The 22,207-nt window shown below is 34.5% G+C and overlaps 1 protein-coding gene across 1 annotated transcript in view; it reads left to right on the top strand.

Annotated features, from left to right (window-relative positions):
* The window catches only part of CDC123 (cell division cycle 123), a 47,528-nt gene that overhangs the window by 13,402 nt on the left and 11,919 nt on the right, over positions 1 to 22,207 (top strand). The window contains exons 6-10 of the mRNA XM_011359616.2: positions 1,721 to 1,827; positions 13,436 to 13,484; positions 17,091 to 17,166; positions 18,553 to 18,675; positions 19,563 to 19,591. Of these exons, the coding sequence (XP_011357918.1) occupies positions 1,721 to 1,827; positions 13,436 to 13,484; positions 17,091 to 17,166; positions 18,553 to 18,675; positions 19,563 to 19,591 (384 nt within the window). The remainder of the gene's footprint in view (positions 1 to 1,720; positions 1,828 to 13,435; positions 13,485 to 17,090; positions 17,167 to 18,552; positions 18,676 to 19,562; positions 19,592 to 22,207) is intronic.

Below are 22,207 nucleotides of genomic sequence, written 5' to 3'. Positions count from 1 at the left end.
ACAGATCTTTCCCTATTAAAAAGTAATAAAAATTAAAATGTCTCAGGGTCTAGAAATAGCAGTATGAGAAATCAAGTGATACTTTCTTTGTGTTGTATTTTAACATTGCATCAGCAAGATTTTCTTAAGTTAAAATCTGAAAAAATACACTTTTTTTACTCCGATAAAAACAATGATGTCAGCAAGCTCATTGCAAGAATCAAAGACTTGTTTGCAATTTAAAAGATCATCTCATGTGCTTATTTTTTCTTATTCTAAAATGAATGATAAATTGTAATTAATCTAATTTTAATTTTTACTTACTAAAATTAGTTGCACGTGTACATAGTTAAGTTTTCAAAAGAGCTGGAAGCTTGCTACAAAAGTTAGCAGATCTTGACACATTTCGCTTCATCATTTCCCACTCCTCAGAGGCTTTCAGATATTTTAGCACGTTCTTTTGTTATTCTTCAGTTTTAGATATTTATTGACTTCTTACTTTATAACAAAGATTCAGCTCTCTTTCATCTCATGTTTTCACTACTTTTAGTTCTACTAGCGTCATTATAGTAATATACTTTTTGATTAGTATTTAGTGTATCTGATATTTATTATGCAAACACTGTGTTTGTGCTTATCTGATATATATTATGCTATGGTTACTTATGTTTTTTTAGTCAACATTTTTTCTCTGAAGTTAATAATTGTTTATTCAGTTGCATGGTTTTCTTGTATATACTGTTGTTTTTGTGGAGTTAAATCTGTGTTTAAGATACCATCTTTATTGAGAAATTCGTCATCTTTTTCATTGGGAGAAATAAGAAAGGAGTTACTATAAAGAAGCTATTGAAGCTCGGTTTTAGTTTATGAGTAGTAATTTGAATCATCTCTTACTACTGAACTGGTTGAGGCTTCCCACTTAAGATGGGTAGATTATTTACGGTTTTAAGTTATTCATTTGTTCATTTACTTTTTATTTATCGAGTACCTACTATGTGCCAGTGCTTTCTTCCGTGTAGTGTAGATAATTGGATAGGTTTTTTTTTTACAGTCATTAGTTTTTTGTTTTTTTTTCTCAAAATTATATTACTGTTCTGCATCTAATCTATGACAGAAGTATGTTTTTTAAATGACTTAATTATGTGATCATTTTTAGGCCTGTTCCACTGAGTTTTGCACTTACTGTGCCTGTTTTTCTTCCCTTTTTTTTGGTTCATATGTATGAAACATTCACTGTTTAAAATTGTAGTGGTTCAGAATAGCTCACCTCCTCTCTCCCAGATTTGATAGACATGGGTCTTAACTGTTCCTGTCATCATACTTCAGGTGTCCCAGCTGTCCTTGCCTAGAAACAGGAAGAAGGGAAAGGATCTCTTTTTCCCTAGAGAGTAGCGGATCAGGCTGTTTCTTTACATCTTTATTTCTAGCTGGAGTGTCAGCATTTCTGACACCTCTTTCGTCATCAGTAAGAAAAACGTAAGGAAGTGCTTGGCTTGAGCTGAGAGGTGAAGATGTTAACGCCTCAGTGTTGTTTATAACTGAGTGTCAGCATGCAACGGTGATGCTGCTCATTGCTTAGGAGTGTAATTTGACATTTGACAGAATAGCTAAAATTCTTGCCTGATTTTTTCTTAAAACCCTTGAAGTAATAATGCGTTATTGATTGTGTATATAGGCCTGAGCTTCATTCACGGCAACTAACTTGGAATCTATACTAAGCAGCATATGTTTTATTATTTAGGATGCGTACTGGATAGCAATGAATAGTTCTCTGAAGTGTAAAACCCTCAGCGACATCTTTCTACTGTTCAAGAGTTCTGATTTCATCACCCGTGATTTCACTCAGCCGTAAGTATATCTCTTGTTCTCTCATGTCGGTGGTTTCCATCCTAGTGTGAGTTTTTGTACAGATGAAATTCCATTAGTTCTTGAACTGTTGTAAATCGTGCAACAAGTTTATTTCATATTCTCAAAGGGCATATTAAAGCAAACCTTTCTTTTCCTTTTACAATAAATGCTATATAATTAATATTCCTAAATATCAAGGGCTTTCTATATATCTGCCCAATAAATATTTTGGTAATTTTCTTCTTACTATAAAACCAGTATATCTCTTATCATAGAGAAATGAAATTAGGAACTAGTAGTTAAACAAAAACAGGAAATGTAAAAGTATCCAACTCACCAGAGTTGGTTTTATTACTTGTGTGCATAGGTATAACACAGATATACCTATCTCTAACTGTACTCCAATTTTTAAAACAAAAGCAAGATGATATAGTTTATATTGTTTAGTGGGTTGCTTTTGCACTTATCGCCATATAGCAAACATCTTTGTTATTAAATACTTAAATGCATCATTATTTTAAATTACCTTAATAGTATTCCACTAAATAGCTATAGCATAATTTGTTTGATCAGTCCTCTGTTCTTATGTACAGTACTGCAGTGAATATCCTTGCGCTAAATCTTTGTGCACTTTCCTAATTTTTCCTTAGGATAAATTTCTGGAAGTGGAATTGATGTGGTTTTTTTTTTTGCCAGTTACTCTATAGCTACAGACCTTGACTCTGCAATCTTCATCATATGCAGAGAGCACCTGCACTGTTGAGCTGTGGGTGATCTCTTGATGCTTTTCTTCTGTCATCAAATAGCAGTTATTCTTCTAGATTTCTCATCCTACCCCATCTTAAACAAACCAGTTATCTCAATTAAAGCAGCCTTTAAACTGACCTCTAAAATAAAACCTATCACAGAATCAAAGAACTAAGCAGGTGAGCAGGGGTGAGACTGTTGCGGATACATGCCACTTCTTCCCCATTCATCCAGTTTAGTCTGCCCTGACCAGTCACCCATTGCAGCCTCCAATCCTTTTCTGAAGAGGAGCTTGGCAGAAAAAAATAAATTCGCTACATGTCAGTTGTGGGTCACCTCTTTTGTATCTGAGTTCTGCAGCTTGGGCATTTGGTTTTAGTATTATAGTAATTAAAGAAAATGAAGTTAAGCAATAATTAATGAGTGTGGTTTTACTGCAAGTTTATTATACAAGGATTTTACCTGTGTTGGTATTTCTGGTTCATTTACAGAAACAAGCTTCATATTTTGACATTTAGTTGTCAACCTTTATGGTTGTGTTGGCACAGGTGTTAATTAGGTGTTTGGTAGCCCTTGTTTTAGTAATAATGCAGTAGCGTTTTCATTCTAAGAGAAACCTAATTAGAAGAAGTTGTAACTATATTTTTTCCCATTATAAAGCCTTCTGACATCTATTAAAGAGGCCTTGAAATATATTATATTAAAAATACTCTGTACCTGTTAATTCATCAGATATGGATTTTTATGAACCTTTGATATTAGTTGCAGTGAGAATATGAGGACAGCTTTTCCTTTCCAAAACTAATTAAAAATCCTGTTTAATTCTTTGTGGTTGATGGTTTTCTAAATCATCTTTGCAGTTTAGATATCTACTGCCTCCTCTTAACCTACCTTTCCCTCTTTGTCATACATGAATTTTACCACAATTATAGCAGGAGATAAAAATATCAGTCAGTGGTTTTGCATTGTGTTATTTTTGACTTTTGTGTAATGAGGAAATTAAATCAGCTAGTGAATTGGAGGCCTCGGATTAAGAGTGTTTACCACAGCATGCCGCCCTCCCCCTTGTGTAAGTACCTGGGGGTTGGCAGAAGCTAACACCGGGCACTCGGCTTTCAGCCAGGCAGCGCTGTCATGTCATCCTTTTCTGGAAATGTTTGGCAATGTTCAGTTGTGTAATAGTTAATAAGTCTGGTTACTACATAATCCTTACTGATAGAACCTTTAATGAAAGATGAACTTTTGTCACAGAGGCCTTTCAGAAACCTTTAAAGATTAAATTAAAAGTATAATTATTTAAATTGGACAGGATCATATCAGTGTTTTAATCTGACTCTTTCCTTCTGTCAGTTAGAAAATTGAGGCCTAAATTTGTTCAATATCTTGTTGCCGTAAGCTAGTTAGTAGAAACAAAACCAGAATATAATTTCAGTAACATCATTCTAAATATTCTGTGTATTTTCACTTTAATAAAGTTATAAATTCTTCCTTTTCTAAATGTTTCAAATTAAAAGAATAGAATAAAATGTTGTAGAATATTATATAATTATATGATTTGCATGAAATTATGTAATATGAAAGTGAGATTATGTTGTTTATACTATTTTGGAGCTTGCCTTGAAAAAGATTTTACAGTCAGGATTGCAAATTAACAGAATACCAATCAAAGATAGGTTACACATATATGATTTTAAAGAATATTATTATTTAACAAGCAGTCTGGAGATGGGGTATTTCTAGGGTTAATTCAGCATCTTGTCCGGTTACCAGGGACCCAGGCTCTTTCAATCTTTCCCTGCCGTCATCCTTGGCTATATTCGTTTGGTGTTTGGTGTTTGGGTTTGGGTTTGTCACCTAATAGGTACGAGATTGCTGCTACAGTTTCAGGTATCCCATGAAGACATGATATGTCTGAATCAAAAATAGGAAGAGTGTGTATACTTCCTCTCAGTCTCCTCTGTGTGTGAATAAGTAAAGCATTCTGGAAGCTTCCTAGGAGACTTCCTGTCAGGCCCATTTGTCACACAGTTACCCAACCTAATCCAGGAGTTGGCAGAGGGAACAGAAATGCTGCGATTGGTTTAGACCAGGGGCTCTTTACAACTTTAGCACACATCAGAATCGTCTGGGGAGTTTGATAAAACACAAATTACTGTTCCCACCCCTAGAGTTTCTGATTCAGGAGTGGGGCCCAAGAATATAATTTCCAGCATGTTCCCTGGTGATCCTGATGCTGCCGGTCCAGGCCCTTGCCTTGAGATCAGTCCACACTTGCATCCCTGGGAGTAAGGAGGGGACCTCAGAACATAGGTGCTTGATTGAACAGTCACAGTTCTGTTAGCAAGGAGACAGGTTGGGCATAGCTAAAAGGTAGACCACCAGTACTGTCTGTCACCATTATAATTTGATACAGAATATTAAGTACTCTTATCCCCCCCACCTCATTCCTCAAATGGTTACTGTACATAAGCTTTAAAAAATGGAAGTTGAAAAAAGACACATTTAATATAATGTGGCTGCGTTATACTTGCTGAGTGAATTATTTGCCCAGATATAAACATTCTACGTGATTAGACTTGTTGAATCACAAGGCTGCTTTCATTAATTAATTTATTAAATATCACTTCAATAGGCCAAGGCAAGAAAAAAATCTGGTAATCACTTGATATTTAGAAGAAAGGGCTGAGTTAGTGAAAAATTAATCCATTAATTATTTCTCTGAGAGAAGGAGATAGATTTGACTAGAGGTCAGGAAATTTCACTTGTCTTAGTAATTTAAACACAGCTGTGTTCAGCCTAATTTTTATACATTTTATTTCTTTCAAGATTATCACAAACCTAGCTATTAATCCTAAAATTCAGTAGCCGTTTCAGGAGTCAAATTTTCTGTGGAAGTTGGACTTAACCTTTACCTTGTGATTTTTAAGGCCCATTAATTTAGATGACAACTTTTCTGCTTTAGGTTTTAAAATAAAATAGTATATTTTCTCTTTTTGAAGAAAAATTCTGTGAAAATTAGAATGAACACACTTAACCACCCTTAATTCATTATCATTTTACTTTTTTTTTTTCCCCGCTACCAGTGAAATCTAAAGAAATGGAATCTGTGTTCCAGAACTCTTATTTTGGTTCCTGGTGACCCAGAAAAGCTACACCACCAGAACTTTGATGCTTAATTTTCCCCTGGCTCTGTATTTTTCTTCATTTTCTGCCCATGATTTAAAATTTTTTCTTATACTTAGGAGTGATTTACTGTGAGGTATAATGTTGTTACCTTCCAGCTTTTTCAAGAAGCTTATCAATGAGGATTGTGCCCTAGTAAATACCTAGGGCAGTATGCCACTTTAAAGTATTCATGATTTTGTTTTCTGCCACTTTATATAAAGCTTTAATGATCATGTTTTCTCATTACTGATAAAAATTGTGATCTCAGTCAATGAATTTAGGTACTCCCTAAACTATCTAGAGTAAATTCACATACATATTATTCTCAAAATATGCTAATACTGTGATTCTCTTCCCTTCCCTCCTGCCCAAAGTAGAGCCAGAACTATAGCATCTGAGTGGATAACATTGTAAACCTTACCACCAATGCTTGAATCTCGCACCTTACCCCATCAAATTGGATTCATCTTCAACTTACGTATTTTTCACTAGAATCCTCTTGTTTCAACCTCCATCCAGCTTTTTCTTGCACAGAGTATTTCTTAGTTGTAGCACAGCTGATCACAGCGCATTTCCATGTATCCTTTCTCATCCTTTCCTTCTTTCCTTGTAACAAAGCACAGGACACATTTCACCTTGTCTTCTATGTACTCCAACCATATTTTTCTGATGGTTCATGTTCCCTAGTTCCACACACGTGCATCCTTATAGTTGGATGTGTTACATTTATTCTCCTTTGATGGGTGAGATATTTGGAACAGCATGATGAAAACTGTCGGTCACAGTTTTGATGTTCACAGAGAAAAGTATGGCAATCTTATGACATGTTTAGGACATAACGAACATACTTATTTATATAATAAGACCGTTTGGCTGGCAGGAACACCTTATTTTAAGTTGAAGTAATTTGGGAAGTAGCTTGGGTAGAAATAAAAACAAAAAAGGTGACGCTCCTATCAGTCATCGGTGCTAGCTAGCTAAGCACAGCTCTTACAGATTTTGACTTAAGATTTTTTGCTCTCTTTCCTTTTTTAAAATTTGGATCTAGGACATTACTCTCCAGATTTCTTGGCTAATTTCAAAGTGGATGAAAAATGTACTACTAGCATCATTTCATAGTAGTTTTTATCAGAGTAGATCTTTGGGTTTTTTTTCCCCATCATAGTAAAGAATTACGAGCTTATAATTCAACATAGCATCCTTTTGACCTAGATTGTAAGTCATTAACTTTAGTTTAATACTATCTTCTGTTGTTACCCTGTTGCAAATTTCAAATATTCCAAAATTAATATAAAAATACTAACCCCCGAAAACATTATAAGAAGTAGATTTATTTTTAAAAATATGCTTACAGGTATGCATGAAAATGCCTATTAAGTGCTAATTATAGCTAGACTGTTTAGATTGGCAAAGATCTTCAAATGAAATTCAGATGTTCTTATTTGTAATTAAATAAGAAACCATTAATTTCTGGTTTTAGCTAAATGGCAAGCTAAGATAACTAGAAAAATCTTTTGTTACAAACATCTTGAAATGATGGGCAGTATATAAAAATATAACATAAAAATGTAAATGCATAACTGAATTCACAAAAAACAGAAGGTGACCCAGGTACAAGAAATATAAGATGGATTGGGAACCAGAGCGTTGGGTAGACCATCCTTTCGGGGCGGTTGTCGGAACTGATAAGGAGCTTAGGTTTTAATACCTTTAGAGAGTCAGGAGCCCAAGCTCGTAGCCAAAATGAAGGGAGGAACTGGGAAAGAGACCCTGTGCACCTTCAGTAAAGGATGAACGAGGGAAAACTTCACTCATGGCACAGAGCCGAGGAAACAGGACAAACTGCTTGGGCTTCGGGCTTTTTTTGTTTGTTTTGTTTTGATTTTAAGTTTAAAACTCAGGCTCGTGTTGCACAATGAATTTAGAGTACAAAATGTAAACCACCTGCCTGGTTGGATAACTCCCAAACTAAGAAATTAACATAAAAATCAGTCCTGGACTGGTTTCGCCCTTGAGGCACCTGGAAGATGCAAACACAAAGTGCTCTGAAAGGACTCTCACAACCCAAGCGCATAGAAAAAGCTAGTCCCAATGAATCTGTGCTCAACAAATGAAAACAGCAAAACAGGTGAGGAAACTTCAACACGCTTGAGGATCAGACAGCAGACAAGTAGAGTAGAGCTATTCGAGTTTGACATAACAAGTCTACAAGATAAAGTAAATGTCTTAATCGATCAAACTCATAAAAAAATTAAAACTCTTAGAAGAAGTTATTAGCAAAAAAGCAAACAATAGTTCTAGAAGTGAAAAATATGGTTTTTAAAATTCAAAACTCAGTTATCTGTGAAAATAAGACATAATTGAAGAAGGTAATTAGTAATCTGAAGAAGAGAAATAAGGAAATTACCCAGAATGCAGCACAGAAAGATAATGAATTGGCAACTCTGGAGTCAAGGAATATACTGGATAAAATGAGAATGTTTAACATATCTATATTAGGAGTTCAAAAAGGAAAGAATAGAGGAAATGAGGATTGGAGAGGCATATTGAAAGAGAAAGTAATTGAGAATGTTCAAGAATGAATAAAAGACACATATCCATATTTAAGAAATGCAGGGGTCTCATTAGGAGGCATTGTGGTATTACTGCAGGTCACCAAGATGAGAGAAGTTCTTAATAGAAAACAACCAGAGAGAAAAGGCAAATTATGTGGAAGGAAACAGCAAAAAGACTGTCAGCAGATTTTTCAACAGAAATATTGTTTCATGAAGTTCTGTCTCTGCTGGGAAGTGCCTGAGGCATTGGAGGATGGAGATGGATATAGAGCTGATGTCTATATTGCTTCTCATTTATATAGGAAACTTATGAATCTAGGATCTAGACTAATTTTTGGTTATAACTTTAGAAATATTCTAACAGCTGCCCAAATTCCAAGGTGATCTCAAGTGATTTTATATTATTTTATGAATCAAACAAATTTTCCAAACTTATTTGTTGAGTTAAAACAGGGGAAGTGTTAATTGTCATGTATTTTTACTGATAAATTTATAACGTATTAGAATTTTATATTATATACTGAGTTGGAATTTGAAAATGTGTCCTAACTTTTCATGACTTTTTACTTATGTGTGCATAGAAACAAAAGCTAGCATAGATTTAACAACCCTGTACTCTTTCTCTGTAAATTTCTTTCTTTCGTTGATGACTTGCTGTTATGTCTCTGAGATACTGCTTTCTTTTGACAATTCTGAAAATATTATTTTTGGAAATGAGAGAATCAGTTTTTTTTCTCCTTTTCAGAGGCACTTTTTTGGATCATCTTTGTTCTTGGTTCAGTCACTGAAGGGACTGATACAAATGTTTTAAAATTCCTTATGATGAAGAGATTTCTTTGTTTCCATTAGGATACTCACATTTTCTGCTAGTTTTGTTTCCACAAGTATTCTCAATGTAGTAAGTAGCCATGGTTTAAGGATTTTTTTTTTTTTTTTTTTGGTCTAACCTGGAATTTTAGGACCATTAGTTTATATAAGTATTATAAAAATTTAAATGTTGTTCATACTCTAATTATCTCACTCATTTTTGCTTTTTAAAACTACTTCCAGAATGTAAATGGAATTGAAATATCCACACACAATGCTCTTTGCAGTATTTCGACTGAGCTCCCAAAGACATCATGGTTGGCCTTTATATGCAGTCTTTACTAGGTGGCTCTCCTCCTCTTTCAGGAATGATACTTGACCATCTGGTTAGTCGTCTTAGTACGAAAAGGCTGTGTACAGTAATCTCTCATGCTACATACATTCTCACTTCTACCTTCTGAAACGAGTCAAGTTTTTAAAATAACGTTAAATGTTAAACCAGTCAACACTTAAAAAGTGTTAGAAGACAGTAGAATGCAAATATGTATTGAAATGTTTATCTATTTTAAAATAGCAATAAGAGGATTGAAATGTATATCTATTTTAAAGTAACAGCCAAAGATGGAAATCAATATTTGTAGGAATACAGAAACATTAAAGAAATTGGATAATGGACACCTATGTTTTAGAATCATTAGTTTTGATTTTCCTGTACTATTTTTAAAATAGTTAAAGAACCTTTATCTTGTTTTTCATAGAATACCGTGTTAATAAGAACTTCCCTCTATTATCAGATTTACAAAAAATATGGCTCCCACGTAGTTAAAAATCACATTTCAAAAATGAAAATGGTAGTAGTTCTGTTACTACATTAACCATTAAGATAGTGCTGTGTTATTTTTTGTATTTGAATTCCTTTGTCATTTTTCTCCTTCCAGCTCTTTTGTATCTGTTAGATACATTTAAATTAAGAAAGGATAGGCAGTTACCTCAATTTTATCGTGATAATGAACTATCGGTTAATTGGAAGCTAAAATATTAACTTTTAAAGTAAATTTGAATTAGCTTGTTATAAAAGTAACATATATGCTCTTTGTACTTTTATGCATTTTTAGCTTCCTCAAATTTAAACGTGATATATTTTAAGTTCCTCAAAATAAAAGTAATATATATTTGATTTGATAAGTACAGTGTTGGCAGTGCTACAGATAAGCAGCAGAATTAACAGTCACTGCTGGAGAAGAACCATTATTAAACCTACTTACTGTGTTAGGTTTTTCCTTGTATGTTTTAAAAATGAAACTGTAATGTGTATAGTTCTGTGACCTTTTTATTGTTTAAAAGTATACTATATTGTGAACATTTTTTTCTCTTATGAAAAAATATTTTACCAAATGTTTTATCCTTGAAAATATGGTATAGATTTTTAATAGTTTTCATTTGGAATTTAAAAAGAGGTTGAGGGAAAATGTTTTAAGGCTAACATGAACTTTTATAATGGAATTTGTAAAATAATTATCATTTTTACTAAATTAAAATGTTCAGGCTTTTAAAATAGAAAGAGAGATGAGGGAATCTTTTGAAATGATCAAGGATTTTGAATCTGTCTAAATTAGCCATAGATTTGGAAGTTTTATTCAAAGTGGCCACTTTGTAGTAGCTGCAAAATTGCTGAATACTGTGGTGACTTTAGGTGAGCCTGACTGACTGTTTCTAGCTGAAACCGTTGGTTTGAAGGCCATACTTGGGCTTCCAGCTGCTCAGACCAGATGCATCTCCCTTTTCCTTGCTTCTTCATTTCCCCAAGAATAGTACAGATCTACTGAAGAGGCCTAGAGCAGGCCAACAGGCATCTCACGTCCATTTTCCCCAAAACCTCTTACAGTTTTAGGACCGGGGACACTCCTCAGAGTCACCTTTTCCACCATGTATATGTCTGGTCTCCATTTGGAATATATTTTGAAAAAACTCAGGTCCATTCTTATGTATACTCATTTTCAAACTTGTGTTCTAGAAGCTCTGAAACATCCTGAGGTTCAATGTGCAATTCAGGTGGTTGACTAAAAACAAAGACAGAAAGGGAAGGAAAGAAGGCCTGACAGGCTGTGTACAAGTTTGCACAGGAAACTTCAGAAATCACCTAATTCCATCTACCAGTTAACTGCGGGGGCAGCTAAGATCCGGCCTTTTCTGAGATTATATGATGCTAGTATAGAGCTCAAGGGCCTATTTTTTTTTTTTTTTTTTAATTCTCTGCCCATTGTTTTTTTATATTTGTTGGAACATTTTCCTCCTCTCCTTTATATAGAAGTAGAAATCCAGGATGTTCCACTTGTCTCTGTACAGGCTATGTATCCAAACATAGTTTTCTTAAATGATAGAAAATGTATAGCAGAGAACTCCAGAAATATACTTAATGCTTATCAATCTGCTGATCCTGAGGGAAAGGATTTTTTTTTAAAGGATAAAAATAATTATGTTAATTTTCACTAACCTAACAGTTCAAAACCTTGATTTTGATTAACATAAAACAATCTATGAGATTAATTTTTATTTAAAATTTTTTTAAGTAAATTAAAAGCTAGTTTTGTGGTTTTAGATTATAACTCCTCAGGGTAACATACCTTTAAATTAGTTTGATTTGAAGCAAGGGATTTTTACGTTCCAGAGAAAAATGAGGTCTTAAAATAGCACCAGTGTGTGCTTGAATGTATAAAAAGAGAAGTTTTGCAAATTGTTCTTTTGGAAAATCCATGTTACAGTATGGAAGTAGGATTTGGTTAATGGTAGATCTTTTTTTTCTTCTTTTTTAGCAGTGATACCTATTGAGCCTACAGGCTTGCGGCTATTTGTGGGGGTTTAAAGTTCTCATTTCTGAGGACTTCTGCTTTTCTGACTTTAGCTCTTATACTCATATGATGATTACTTCCTGATAATTATCTTCAGTGCCTCCCTGTGTTCTGAGTTTCCGGTTGGTTGCTAGACATCTCTATGTGGTTCTCCTAGGATGTTTCCGACTCTGCACACTCAAATATAATTGTCTCTCATCTTTTCCTCACCCCATGTTACCCGCTTTTCCTCTGCCTTAGTGAGTGGCTTTGCCACCACCATCCAGCGAGTCATCAAATCCAGACACCCAGAGTCATTGTGGACTCTCTCCCTCATCCCTCAGTTTCAGTCAGTCCCCAAGCAGTACTGACTGCCTCTGAAACACCTTCTCGTTGTGCTTGTCCTCTCCCTGTGCATTCACACCACCTTAGGCCCTCACCTCTCCCAGGACTGTTTTAACAAGCCTTCCAGCTGGCCTCTCTGCTTCTCACTTTGCCACTCGTCCCCCAAGTTGTCCCGTGCCGTTGCCAAAGCCTAAATGGAACAGTCTCCCTCACATGTTTGTGATCTGGAGACTCTTTGTCCAAAATTTCTCTCCAAACTCCTTTTGGCAGTTCTCCCCTTGCATTCTGATCTGTCAGTTCTGATCTCTGGTACTTCTGTGATTCCATGTGACAGTTGTGGCTTCCCTCCCTGCCTTAGCACACGCGTTCCTTTGCCTTAAACGCAGACCCCTCTCTTCCTGTTGAGTGAAGCTTCTTGACCATCCCGCCCCTCCTCGGCCACAACAGAGCTAATCAGTTCTTCCTTCGTGCTATCTGAATATTTTTGTTTCCAATGTTTTTAAATTCTTCATCTACTTGTTAGGCTTTCATCACTAGACTAACCTCAAGGACAAGGACTCTTAATCATTTAGCATTCCCAGTGCTTAGCCAGGCCTTGGCGTAGGTAGACATTTAATAAATGATATGAAAAATTGTTCATGAAACAGGATTTTTAAAAGGAGAAGAAGCAATATACTTAATGGAGGAATGAATAATTCTATCAAATACTTTATGGGGCATGTGGGATAAGGATTAGATTAACTCCATCTGGCTTTAGATGGCAGAGTTGATGTCTGCGGAGATGTCTGGTTCAGCCTTAAAGAAGAACACAATTGAGAATTGAAAATCGGCAGTTCCATCCCGGCTTCCTTCGGAATCTGCTGTTAGACACTTGGAGTTATAGTCCTTCCTTGGTCACTAAATTTGGTCTTTTCTGTTTCTCAGTTTCTTGTTTGATAGAAAAATAGAGATTATAGTAGCTTACATGGTTTAAGGACCAACAACACTTCAGGGAGCCCAAGGTCGTGCCCAACATCCAGTAGTGCTTAATACATGTTCACTGAAGTCAAATTAGCCTCCTGTTTCCGTGAGCTTAATCTCACGTTAATGTAAGTAATGTGTGTGCTTAAACTGACACCAGTATAAAAATATTCAATTGCCTTTTTTTTTGTCCCCTCAAAGATTTATCCATTGTACTGATGACTCCCCAGACCCTTGTATGGAATATGAGGTAAGAAACTTTTTTTTTTTAAATCTTAATGAAGTTGATACTCCTGGATGAAGATGTATTGAAAATTGCTATTCTTAAGTGAAATGAGTGATTTTTTTTGGATTAATTTCTCCAGGAATCTGAGGTCATTGAATTTTAAAATTTATGAAATATAAATATAAAGATAGGTATTACAGATTTATATAGAAAAATATATATACTGTACATACACTATATTACATACAGTTGTCCCTTGGTATCTGTGGGGGATTGGTTCCAGGACCCCCCACAGATACCAAAATCCATAGATGTTTAAGTCCTACACAGTGGCTTACTATTTGCATATAACTTACGCATAACCTTCCATATACTTTAATCATCTCTAGATTATTTATGATATCTAATATAATGTAAATGCTGTATAAATAGTGCTCACTTCGGCAGCATATATACTAAATGCTATATAAATAGTTGTCATACTGTGCTGTTTAGGGAATAATGACAGGGAAAAAAGTGTACATGTTCAGTACAGACCCAGAACATCCCAGGCCTAAATATATAGTACACGTCAGTAAAAATGTAACATTTTGGGGGGAACATTATTGATCCACGTTTGATTGAGTCTGTGGATGAAGAACCTGCAAATACAGAGGGCTGACTATACTACAGAATATACATATTTTGTTTTAAAACAAACACCTTTATACTCACCACCCAGTTTAACCTGGTTGAGGTTTGGTAACCTGGTATACAGGAAGATTAGTCATCACCATTTTGTATTTAAGCCCAGTGGACCTTTTTATTTTTTTAATGTTGTTCACTCATTTTACAAATTACATGCAGATATAAGAATAATAAGTTAGTGAAAGACTTTATTAGAAGTAAGCATAGCAAACCCAAATTTTTATTCCACACTTTGCTAGTTTGAAGGTTTACATCAAATCACACACACACACACACACCCCACCACCACTACCACAACCACCTCTCCCCCCGCCGAAATGGACAGTGTTCCTGGGTGCAACTTAACTGCTCCTCAACTGTTAGAAATGAGTCTGGAACACACTTTTCTTTTAAATGTTGATTCCAGGTTTCAACTACATCCCTGATGTAGCTTATCACTACTCCTGGTTCTTGTTGTACTTGCTTTGTCAAAATGCAGTACTTTTGAAAACTTTGAGAGCTCCTAATTTGTTGAAGAGAGGATGGCCATCCTTGCTCCATAGTTGCAAAACATTTACATTCTTGGATTTATACTACTATTTAGAATTAGTACAATGATCTTTTAAAAATTTTCTTCTTTGTCTACCTGCTTCTAGTCACCTTTGTGTATACATATGCTTTCAAAATTTGTCCACTGACTCAGTGTATCACGTAATTTTTAGTGTGTAGAATGTACATATTGGCGTATCTTCTGCAATTATACCATATATGCGACAGTTAATTTACTGTTTTCCAGGCTACCAAACAATTACTAGATCTTTAAGCGTTTGTAATTGAGATTTTTACATGCCGTTCGTGAGGGCTTTTTTTACTTAATAGCATAAAATGAGCATTTCCCCAGGTGATTAAACATTTTTATAACATTATTTATGTGTGTGTATAAGATTATACATGTGTATAATCTTATCTGTTGTTTTTCTGAACAAACATCTATTAAGCTCCTGCTATGTCGTATTACTTTGTGCTGGAAACACAAAAGTGAAAAAGATTATTTCTCTAATCTTACCCTGAGGCATAATCTTTATAGAGATGTCATTATTTACCCCCAAGATTTATTTCACCAGCAGTTTGCTCTTATATTGCTTTTTTGAAGATTATCCCATCAACATGTTAGTGTATAGGGTTTAAAACTCAGTTTTAAAAACCTAGGAAAGTGATATTTGTAGAGAAATTAAGATGAAAAAAGTTACAAGCAAAATCCTATGTATTGTGTGTTCTTGTCCGTATATATTTACATATATATATACACACACACTATATGTTCATATGTTTATAGAATATTTCTGGCAAGATATACAAGAAATTAGCAGCATTGATTGCCTTTGAGGAGAAGATCAAAGGGATTGGATGGGGGAAGATTCACCTTTTATCCTTTTGTATTTTGTAGTCAACCACAATGTATGTAGTACCTGTCTAAAACATTTCAATAAAGATTATACAAATTTTCTAAAAATTTAATATTAGTATTATTTTTTTTGTCTTAAATAAAAATTACAGTAGCCATACAAAATATATATGCCAGTATCAGCTATTAAAAGATAAGAACAGTATAATATTTTGGTTTGGGGTTCACCATTTAATAATTAGGTTATTTTAAAAAATTTGAACACACTGACAAAAATTGAAATCAGTGCATTTAAAATTTCTGAGGCATATTTTGACAGTACAGTTTTGAAAAGAAAAGCAACTTATTGTCAGAATGTAAAAATGCAAGAAAATATGAGGAACCTACCACCTAGATATATCCTCAGTATTAGCATTTGGGTCTTTAACTCCCTTTCTTGAGATATGTGTGTGTGTACATATACACACACTCTATATAAAGTACTTTGTATACTGTTTGTTCCCATTTATAGCATAGTGTGAGCACTTTCTCAGTTCATTAAATATTCTTTTATATCATGATTTTTAGTGGCCACTTATTTTACATATTTGCTATTTTACTTGACAAACATTTCTTAAGCACCTGTTATCTATTATGTACTTTTGCTGGAACACAGAGGCAAATAAGACCCAATTCCTTGCCCTTAGGCAAGTTATTGTTTAGTAGGCAACAGAGACATATCAAATTATTGTAGTGCACTATGGTATATGTCCGTTTACTATAGAATGTCATGGGCAGGGAACTGCGGGCAGCACAGGATGTGGGAAGGGAGGCTACGTAACCCAGTGGGGGATTCAGAGTGGCTCCAGCTCACAGGTCTTGAGGGGCAATGAGCAGTGTGCCAGCATAAGGGAGGCTGGAGGCACTAGCCATTTATTACAGTTCATACTTCAAAAGAACAGGAGTAGATTTTTCCAATGAACATTTAAAAAAAATACTCAGAGGCATACATTTGTCAACCATGCTATTTATAAAATCTCAGCAATTTAATAGTGTATGAATAGTATACTAAGTAATTACAGTAATAAGACCCATTTATAACTCGGGCCTCTGATGGAATTGGTTTACTTTAAAATAATGGGAACTTCATAGACAGATTATAGTGATACTTTGTGATAAGCCATAATAATAATTTTATCAGAGTATGTATTTCAGAATGGTGCTTACGGTAGATAATTTGAAAATATTCTATTTTTAAAAGAGTCAAGAACATATGAATCACAGGGCAACTTATAGCACAGCAGCGATAAGATTTGACTTTATCGTCCTTGAGGATCTATATCATGTTGGGACTCTCAAAATGATTTAAAGAAATGACAAAGATGCATTTTATCATAGTTTTAACACATTTTTCCTACTTATTAGACTAATAGATTCCAACTCTATTTTCTACATCTCATATCAGGATGTTTTGTGATGTCTTTTTTTAAACCATTTGGTAAATGGCAATTGTTCAGACAATTAGACTAGTAAATATTCTCTTGTTATATAGCTGTGTCACATTTTTCCCTTTTCTACAGCTTGTTCTTCGAAAATGGTGTGAATTAATTCCTGGGGCTGAGTTCCGATGTTTTGTCAAGGAAAATAAGCTTATTGGTGAGTTTTGTTTTTTTTAACTCTTGAAAGTAATTGTTAAAAGAAGACAAGCTTTCGATGGAAGGAAATTTCTAGTAATTAAGACACAGGTAACAATCAGTTTTTATATCAGATGCTTCCTCTAACCAGTTGGAACTGACTCTGTGGAATGCTTCATTTATTTACAAGGATCCTGAGGCCATATTCAGTTTCCACAGAAAACAGTATTGTCAATTCATCATGTCTCTGTGGATTCTGGAGATGAAAAATGAAGGTCTTTATCTTTCCTAGTTTAGAATGTGTCTAATATTACCTGCTTCCTCTTTGAAACTTAGTCTTAAGTGTTACTAACTATATACTACTTTTAAGCATCATGGGAAGCCAAGTTTTTAAACCTTTATTTCTATTATTGGAGCACTGCTTATTATTCTAGCAAGAGAAAATGACGTAGACAGATAAGTGTACCACTTTAAAAGCTACCCATTTTCTTTCTTCTCAGGTTATTATTTTGTTTGCTATGATGTATTCAAGTTAAATATTGAAGATAATTTGCTCTTTTTTTGTCTATATATGTTTTCCATGAAATAGAAATTATCTTCAACCAAGAGAAATGTGATTTGACCTTGACATTATTACTTTACCTAAAAGACCTGGGGTGTTTGAATTTATCGGATTGTTAGATAGTCCTGAAAAAGCCACACTGTAAGTACAGCTAAAGAAGGGCGTCACATGGCCTGTGATTAAGGAATTGGATGGAAGCCTTCCTTTCAGGACAGAGAACTTTCTCCTAGGCCTAGAGCAAATTGAGGGAGTCATTGCAGTAGTCCCTTTCGTGTATTTAGAATAATATCAGCAAGTCACTCTGAAGAAAGGAATGTTTACTTTTCCATGGCCTGAAACATTGGTCTTGTGAAGGCAGGGTTGCATGTATGAACAAGAAAAATAGACTGCCTCTGTGAAATAAAACATGACTGTGGAAGACGTGGTGAGGACTATTTCATATTTTCCCAAAGAAAGTGCAAAAGAATACCAATTTGTAGAGAGTTCATTGGAAAATTCACTGAAAAGCAATTGACTATATGCAGGTTTAAAATTGCTTCTTTCATTTTACATTATAAGCATTTTTATGATTTCAAATTCTTCCTTATACTAAATAAAAGTAACTACTATTTCTAAGTGAGAGTGCATGGCAATATGTAACTTAAGGATTCACCTATCCACATGAACCTTTATAACTTAAGAGTTTTATATCTATATAAGATGCTGACTAACGTGTAATGCAATCAGTGTTCATCTGATTGGGTTTCTGATCTACTTTAATGGTTCTCTCAAGAGGAGATTTAAATCACATTTTGGTGTTTTTGAAAACAATATTATATAATAGCAGAATATAAAATGTTTTCTCAGGTATTTCTCAAAGGGACTATACACAATACTACGATCATATTTCTAAACAAAAAGAAGAGATTTGCAGATGTATACAAGACTTCTTCAAGAAACACATACAATATAAATTCCTGGATGAAGACTGTGAGTGTTTTTTATTGACTCAGTAAAATGAAATGAAATTTGTAATGTTAATGAATCTTATTTCACAGTGGTACATGTTTTAAAAAAGGAATAGTATTTTAACCATTTTTACTCTGTTACTATTTGGTATTGCTGACAGTTTACATGTTAATTTTACCTTATTTAATCAGAGTCCCTTTTTAATACTGAGACAGTTCTCCCTCCTGCCATTTTAGTTAATTTATTATACATTTTAAAATGTCTGCTTACAGAGGACAAAATGCTTCTGTTATTAGGATTAAATTAACTGAATGACTGATTTACCAGAGTCTAGATTTTTTATTTGAATGATTGGTTAGCATCAATTAAAACATTTGTGAGTTGTTTTTAAGAATTGAAATTATATGATGTATGAGAGAGTTTTCATGCATCTTAAAATTATATCTGCTATGATTTACAATTTTTCTACTTGCAGATTTGATTTAAAAATAACAACCAACAACAACAACAACAGATTAATCATGCCATAGCATAGCTTGATAAAATTTCCTGCTGCACATTTTATTCATTTCATTCTCCATCAAATAAATGATTGGTGCTTCTTTCCCTAGTACATTGAACCTGTTTATAATGGAGAACTGGTGAGATGATCTCAGTGTTTGGTTTGAGTTTTTAAATATAAGGGATAATGGCTGAAGGCAGAACAAGGGAAAACAGAATTATATAAATAAAACATTGCAAGATGCTTTCTCATGACTGAAGTTTTGAGATTTAGAGGCATGAAGTACTCAAGGTCAACTATAGTCTGCTGTTGGAATAACTAATAATAAAAGGCATTTTAATTTTTAAGAAGAGGCTCAGATTATGAAAGGAGTTATTAACTTTGAGTTTTTTTTTCTTTTTTACAGTTGTATTCGATATATATAGAGACAGTAGGGTAAGTAGAAACTGTATTTGATTATGCTTTAAAATCAGGGCTGGTATGAAGTAGAATACATAGCCATTATGTATGTAAAGGGCCCAATGCTCAAAAAATATTTTCTCAAACCAGCTCAAGTGTTTGAAATTCCATGCTCAGGAATGTACCATTAAAATATACTCAACATTAGGAGGTATAATATCTTTAATAATGATGTATCACAAGTTTAGGGATCATTAATTTAGCAGATGGCCAATGGCTGCCTTATGTTCTACTTCCCACTTTTGTCAGGGTCTGAGCCTGCTTAAAATCGTTCAGTTTGCACACTTAAATGTGGCCAGGAATTTGTCACTTGATATTTAAATAATTATTTTTAGTCAACTAAAAGATGCTTAGCATCATTCGAGTCACTTTTATCTTTAAGCTGAAGATGAGGATTAGAGTAGTATATATTTATTCTTTAAATCTTAAAAGTGATGAAAACAATGAAAAAGCAAGCAAAAACCCGACTTAATAAATCCTACTGCAGAGATTTTACTCTCAAGACATGGAGCGTTTTCAAAGAAATTTGGGTCACTGCACGTCCCGTGATTAGTGCTCATTGACTTAAATGTTAAGAAGACAGCAGGTGTGTTTTCCACATTCGTGGCCCATATGTTCCCAAATGTTACCCACATACTTCTCATCCCATCGGCCTCATTGTAATGATGCTTGTGATACCTTTTAATCATTTTTTTGGACAAAAGGATTTGGCCCTATTGGTCATGTCTCTAAATAACTGTTAACTGTTTCTTTACCTCTGTTAAGCTAAAAGATATCACTATCTCAGTTTTCACCTCTCTGACTGCAAGGCCGATGTATCTATTAAGGATTAGAAAGAGGAGTTAGTTGTAAATTGAGATTTAGTGAACAAGAGGGATGTTACTTAGCCCAGTTTCAACTTAGTGGAAACAAACCTTAGAAGAAGGATGGGAAGCCGGTGTAATGGAATGGATAGAAACCTGAGCCGATGGACAGAAGCCCAGGGCTCTAGTCACTGCTCTGCTTCTGATGCGCAGACGCTGGCCACATCTCAGCACTCAGGCAGCCAGTGTCTGTAGAGAGCCTGTGGTGTGTGAGATGCCATGCTCCTCACAAGAAGCTTTCAACAAGACCGTCTCCCCACCTCGAAGAGCTTATCTTGAAGACTGAAACACTGCAGGGAACTGGCTTCGTAATAAGCTGGAGCAAAGCAGTTAGTGGACCTCACCCTTTGCCCTGAATGTGCAGCTCAGAAAAGCTTTATTCTCATTTAATTCAGTATCTCATTTAATCCATATGCCCCTGTGATGTATGTATTATTGGTTCCCATTTTACATATATTAAAACTGAAGCAATTATATTTTAATGCAATTATATTTAATAGCATTTGAAAATTTAGAATTTGCTAGGGTCTCATAACAGTTCCCTGGCAAATGTCCAGGTCTGCACATCTTAAGTGAAGTTGGATGTATGCATAATCATGGCTGTGATCTTCCACAGCTGAAAGTCGTTGCATGTTTTTAAAGTAAGTAACATGCCAGTATAAACACCCTGACAGTTTCTGAGAAGAGATTTAAACTATTATGTAAAACTCATTTGCATTTAGTTGGTGATATATGGAGGACCATTTCTTAGGCGCTTTCTCAAATATATAATTTTAGGACTGTTCTTAGAGAAACCTCACTCCTTTTATGGTGGTCTCTTACATAGCATTTATGAAATGACTAAATGTATTTGGGTTTGGCAGCATTTCGATGTTTGTTCTTTCTTACTAAGGCTGGCAAGTTGACTCAGTGTTGATATATTCTAACGTCATATATATAAAGCGATGGCCCACCCATTCAGTAGTTGTGGGCCGAGGCCTGGGAATATGTACTGTAAGAAGCTCCTTAAGTGATGCTAATGCATCAGTAGAATTTAGAATACTTGCCTTAGATACTTGAAAACTTGGTCTGGTCCACCCTTATGCATTCTTTTTGGTTATGGTTACTGTTTTGCTATTATTATTGCTTTATAGACTGAATATGTTTGATCTTGACTCTGATAATGTTGAGATTGGCTTTGCAACTTGATCACTTTTTTATAACTGATCTGTGTGAGATTGAAAAAGAAAAGCATAATTTCTGTGCATCAAGTATTCTGCAAATGTTTGTTCGATTAAGCTCATTAATAATCTTGTTAAAATCTTCTATATCTTATGAATGAAGTGATGTCTGAGAATACCTTCAAAATAATACAGATTTGGAGGGAATGGGTGCGATATAGGTAAAACAAAGTTGACCATGGAGATCAACAAGATAACTATTGAAATTGCATGTTGGATACATGGGGTTTTTCATACTATTTTGTCTACTTTTGTATGTGTTTAATCTTTTCCATATAAAAATCTTTTTAAAAACTTTAAAACCTTAAAAAAAAATCTATGTCTTTTCTATCTTTTTGTTTACTTATCAATTACTGAGTAGGGTTATGTTAACATCTGCTTTCTAATTCTGTCTGTCTTTGTGTTATACTCTGAGGTTATGTCTTTCCACCAGTGCTATAGTTCATCATGATTCTGTTTCCCCAGTGAATTGTCAACCTCTGGCAGTGACCCCCTCTCTGTCTCTAATA

This window comes from Pteropus vampyrus, unplaced genomic scaffold (genome assembly GCF_000151845.1).
Source record: "Pteropus vampyrus isolate Shadow unplaced genomic scaffold, Pvam_2.0 Scaffold49, whole genome shotgun sequence".
Lineage (NCBI taxonomy): Eukaryota > Metazoa > Chordata > Mammalia > Chiroptera > Pteropodidae > Pteropus > Pteropus vampyrus.
This window is presented reverse-complemented; position numbering and strand designations above follow the sequence as displayed.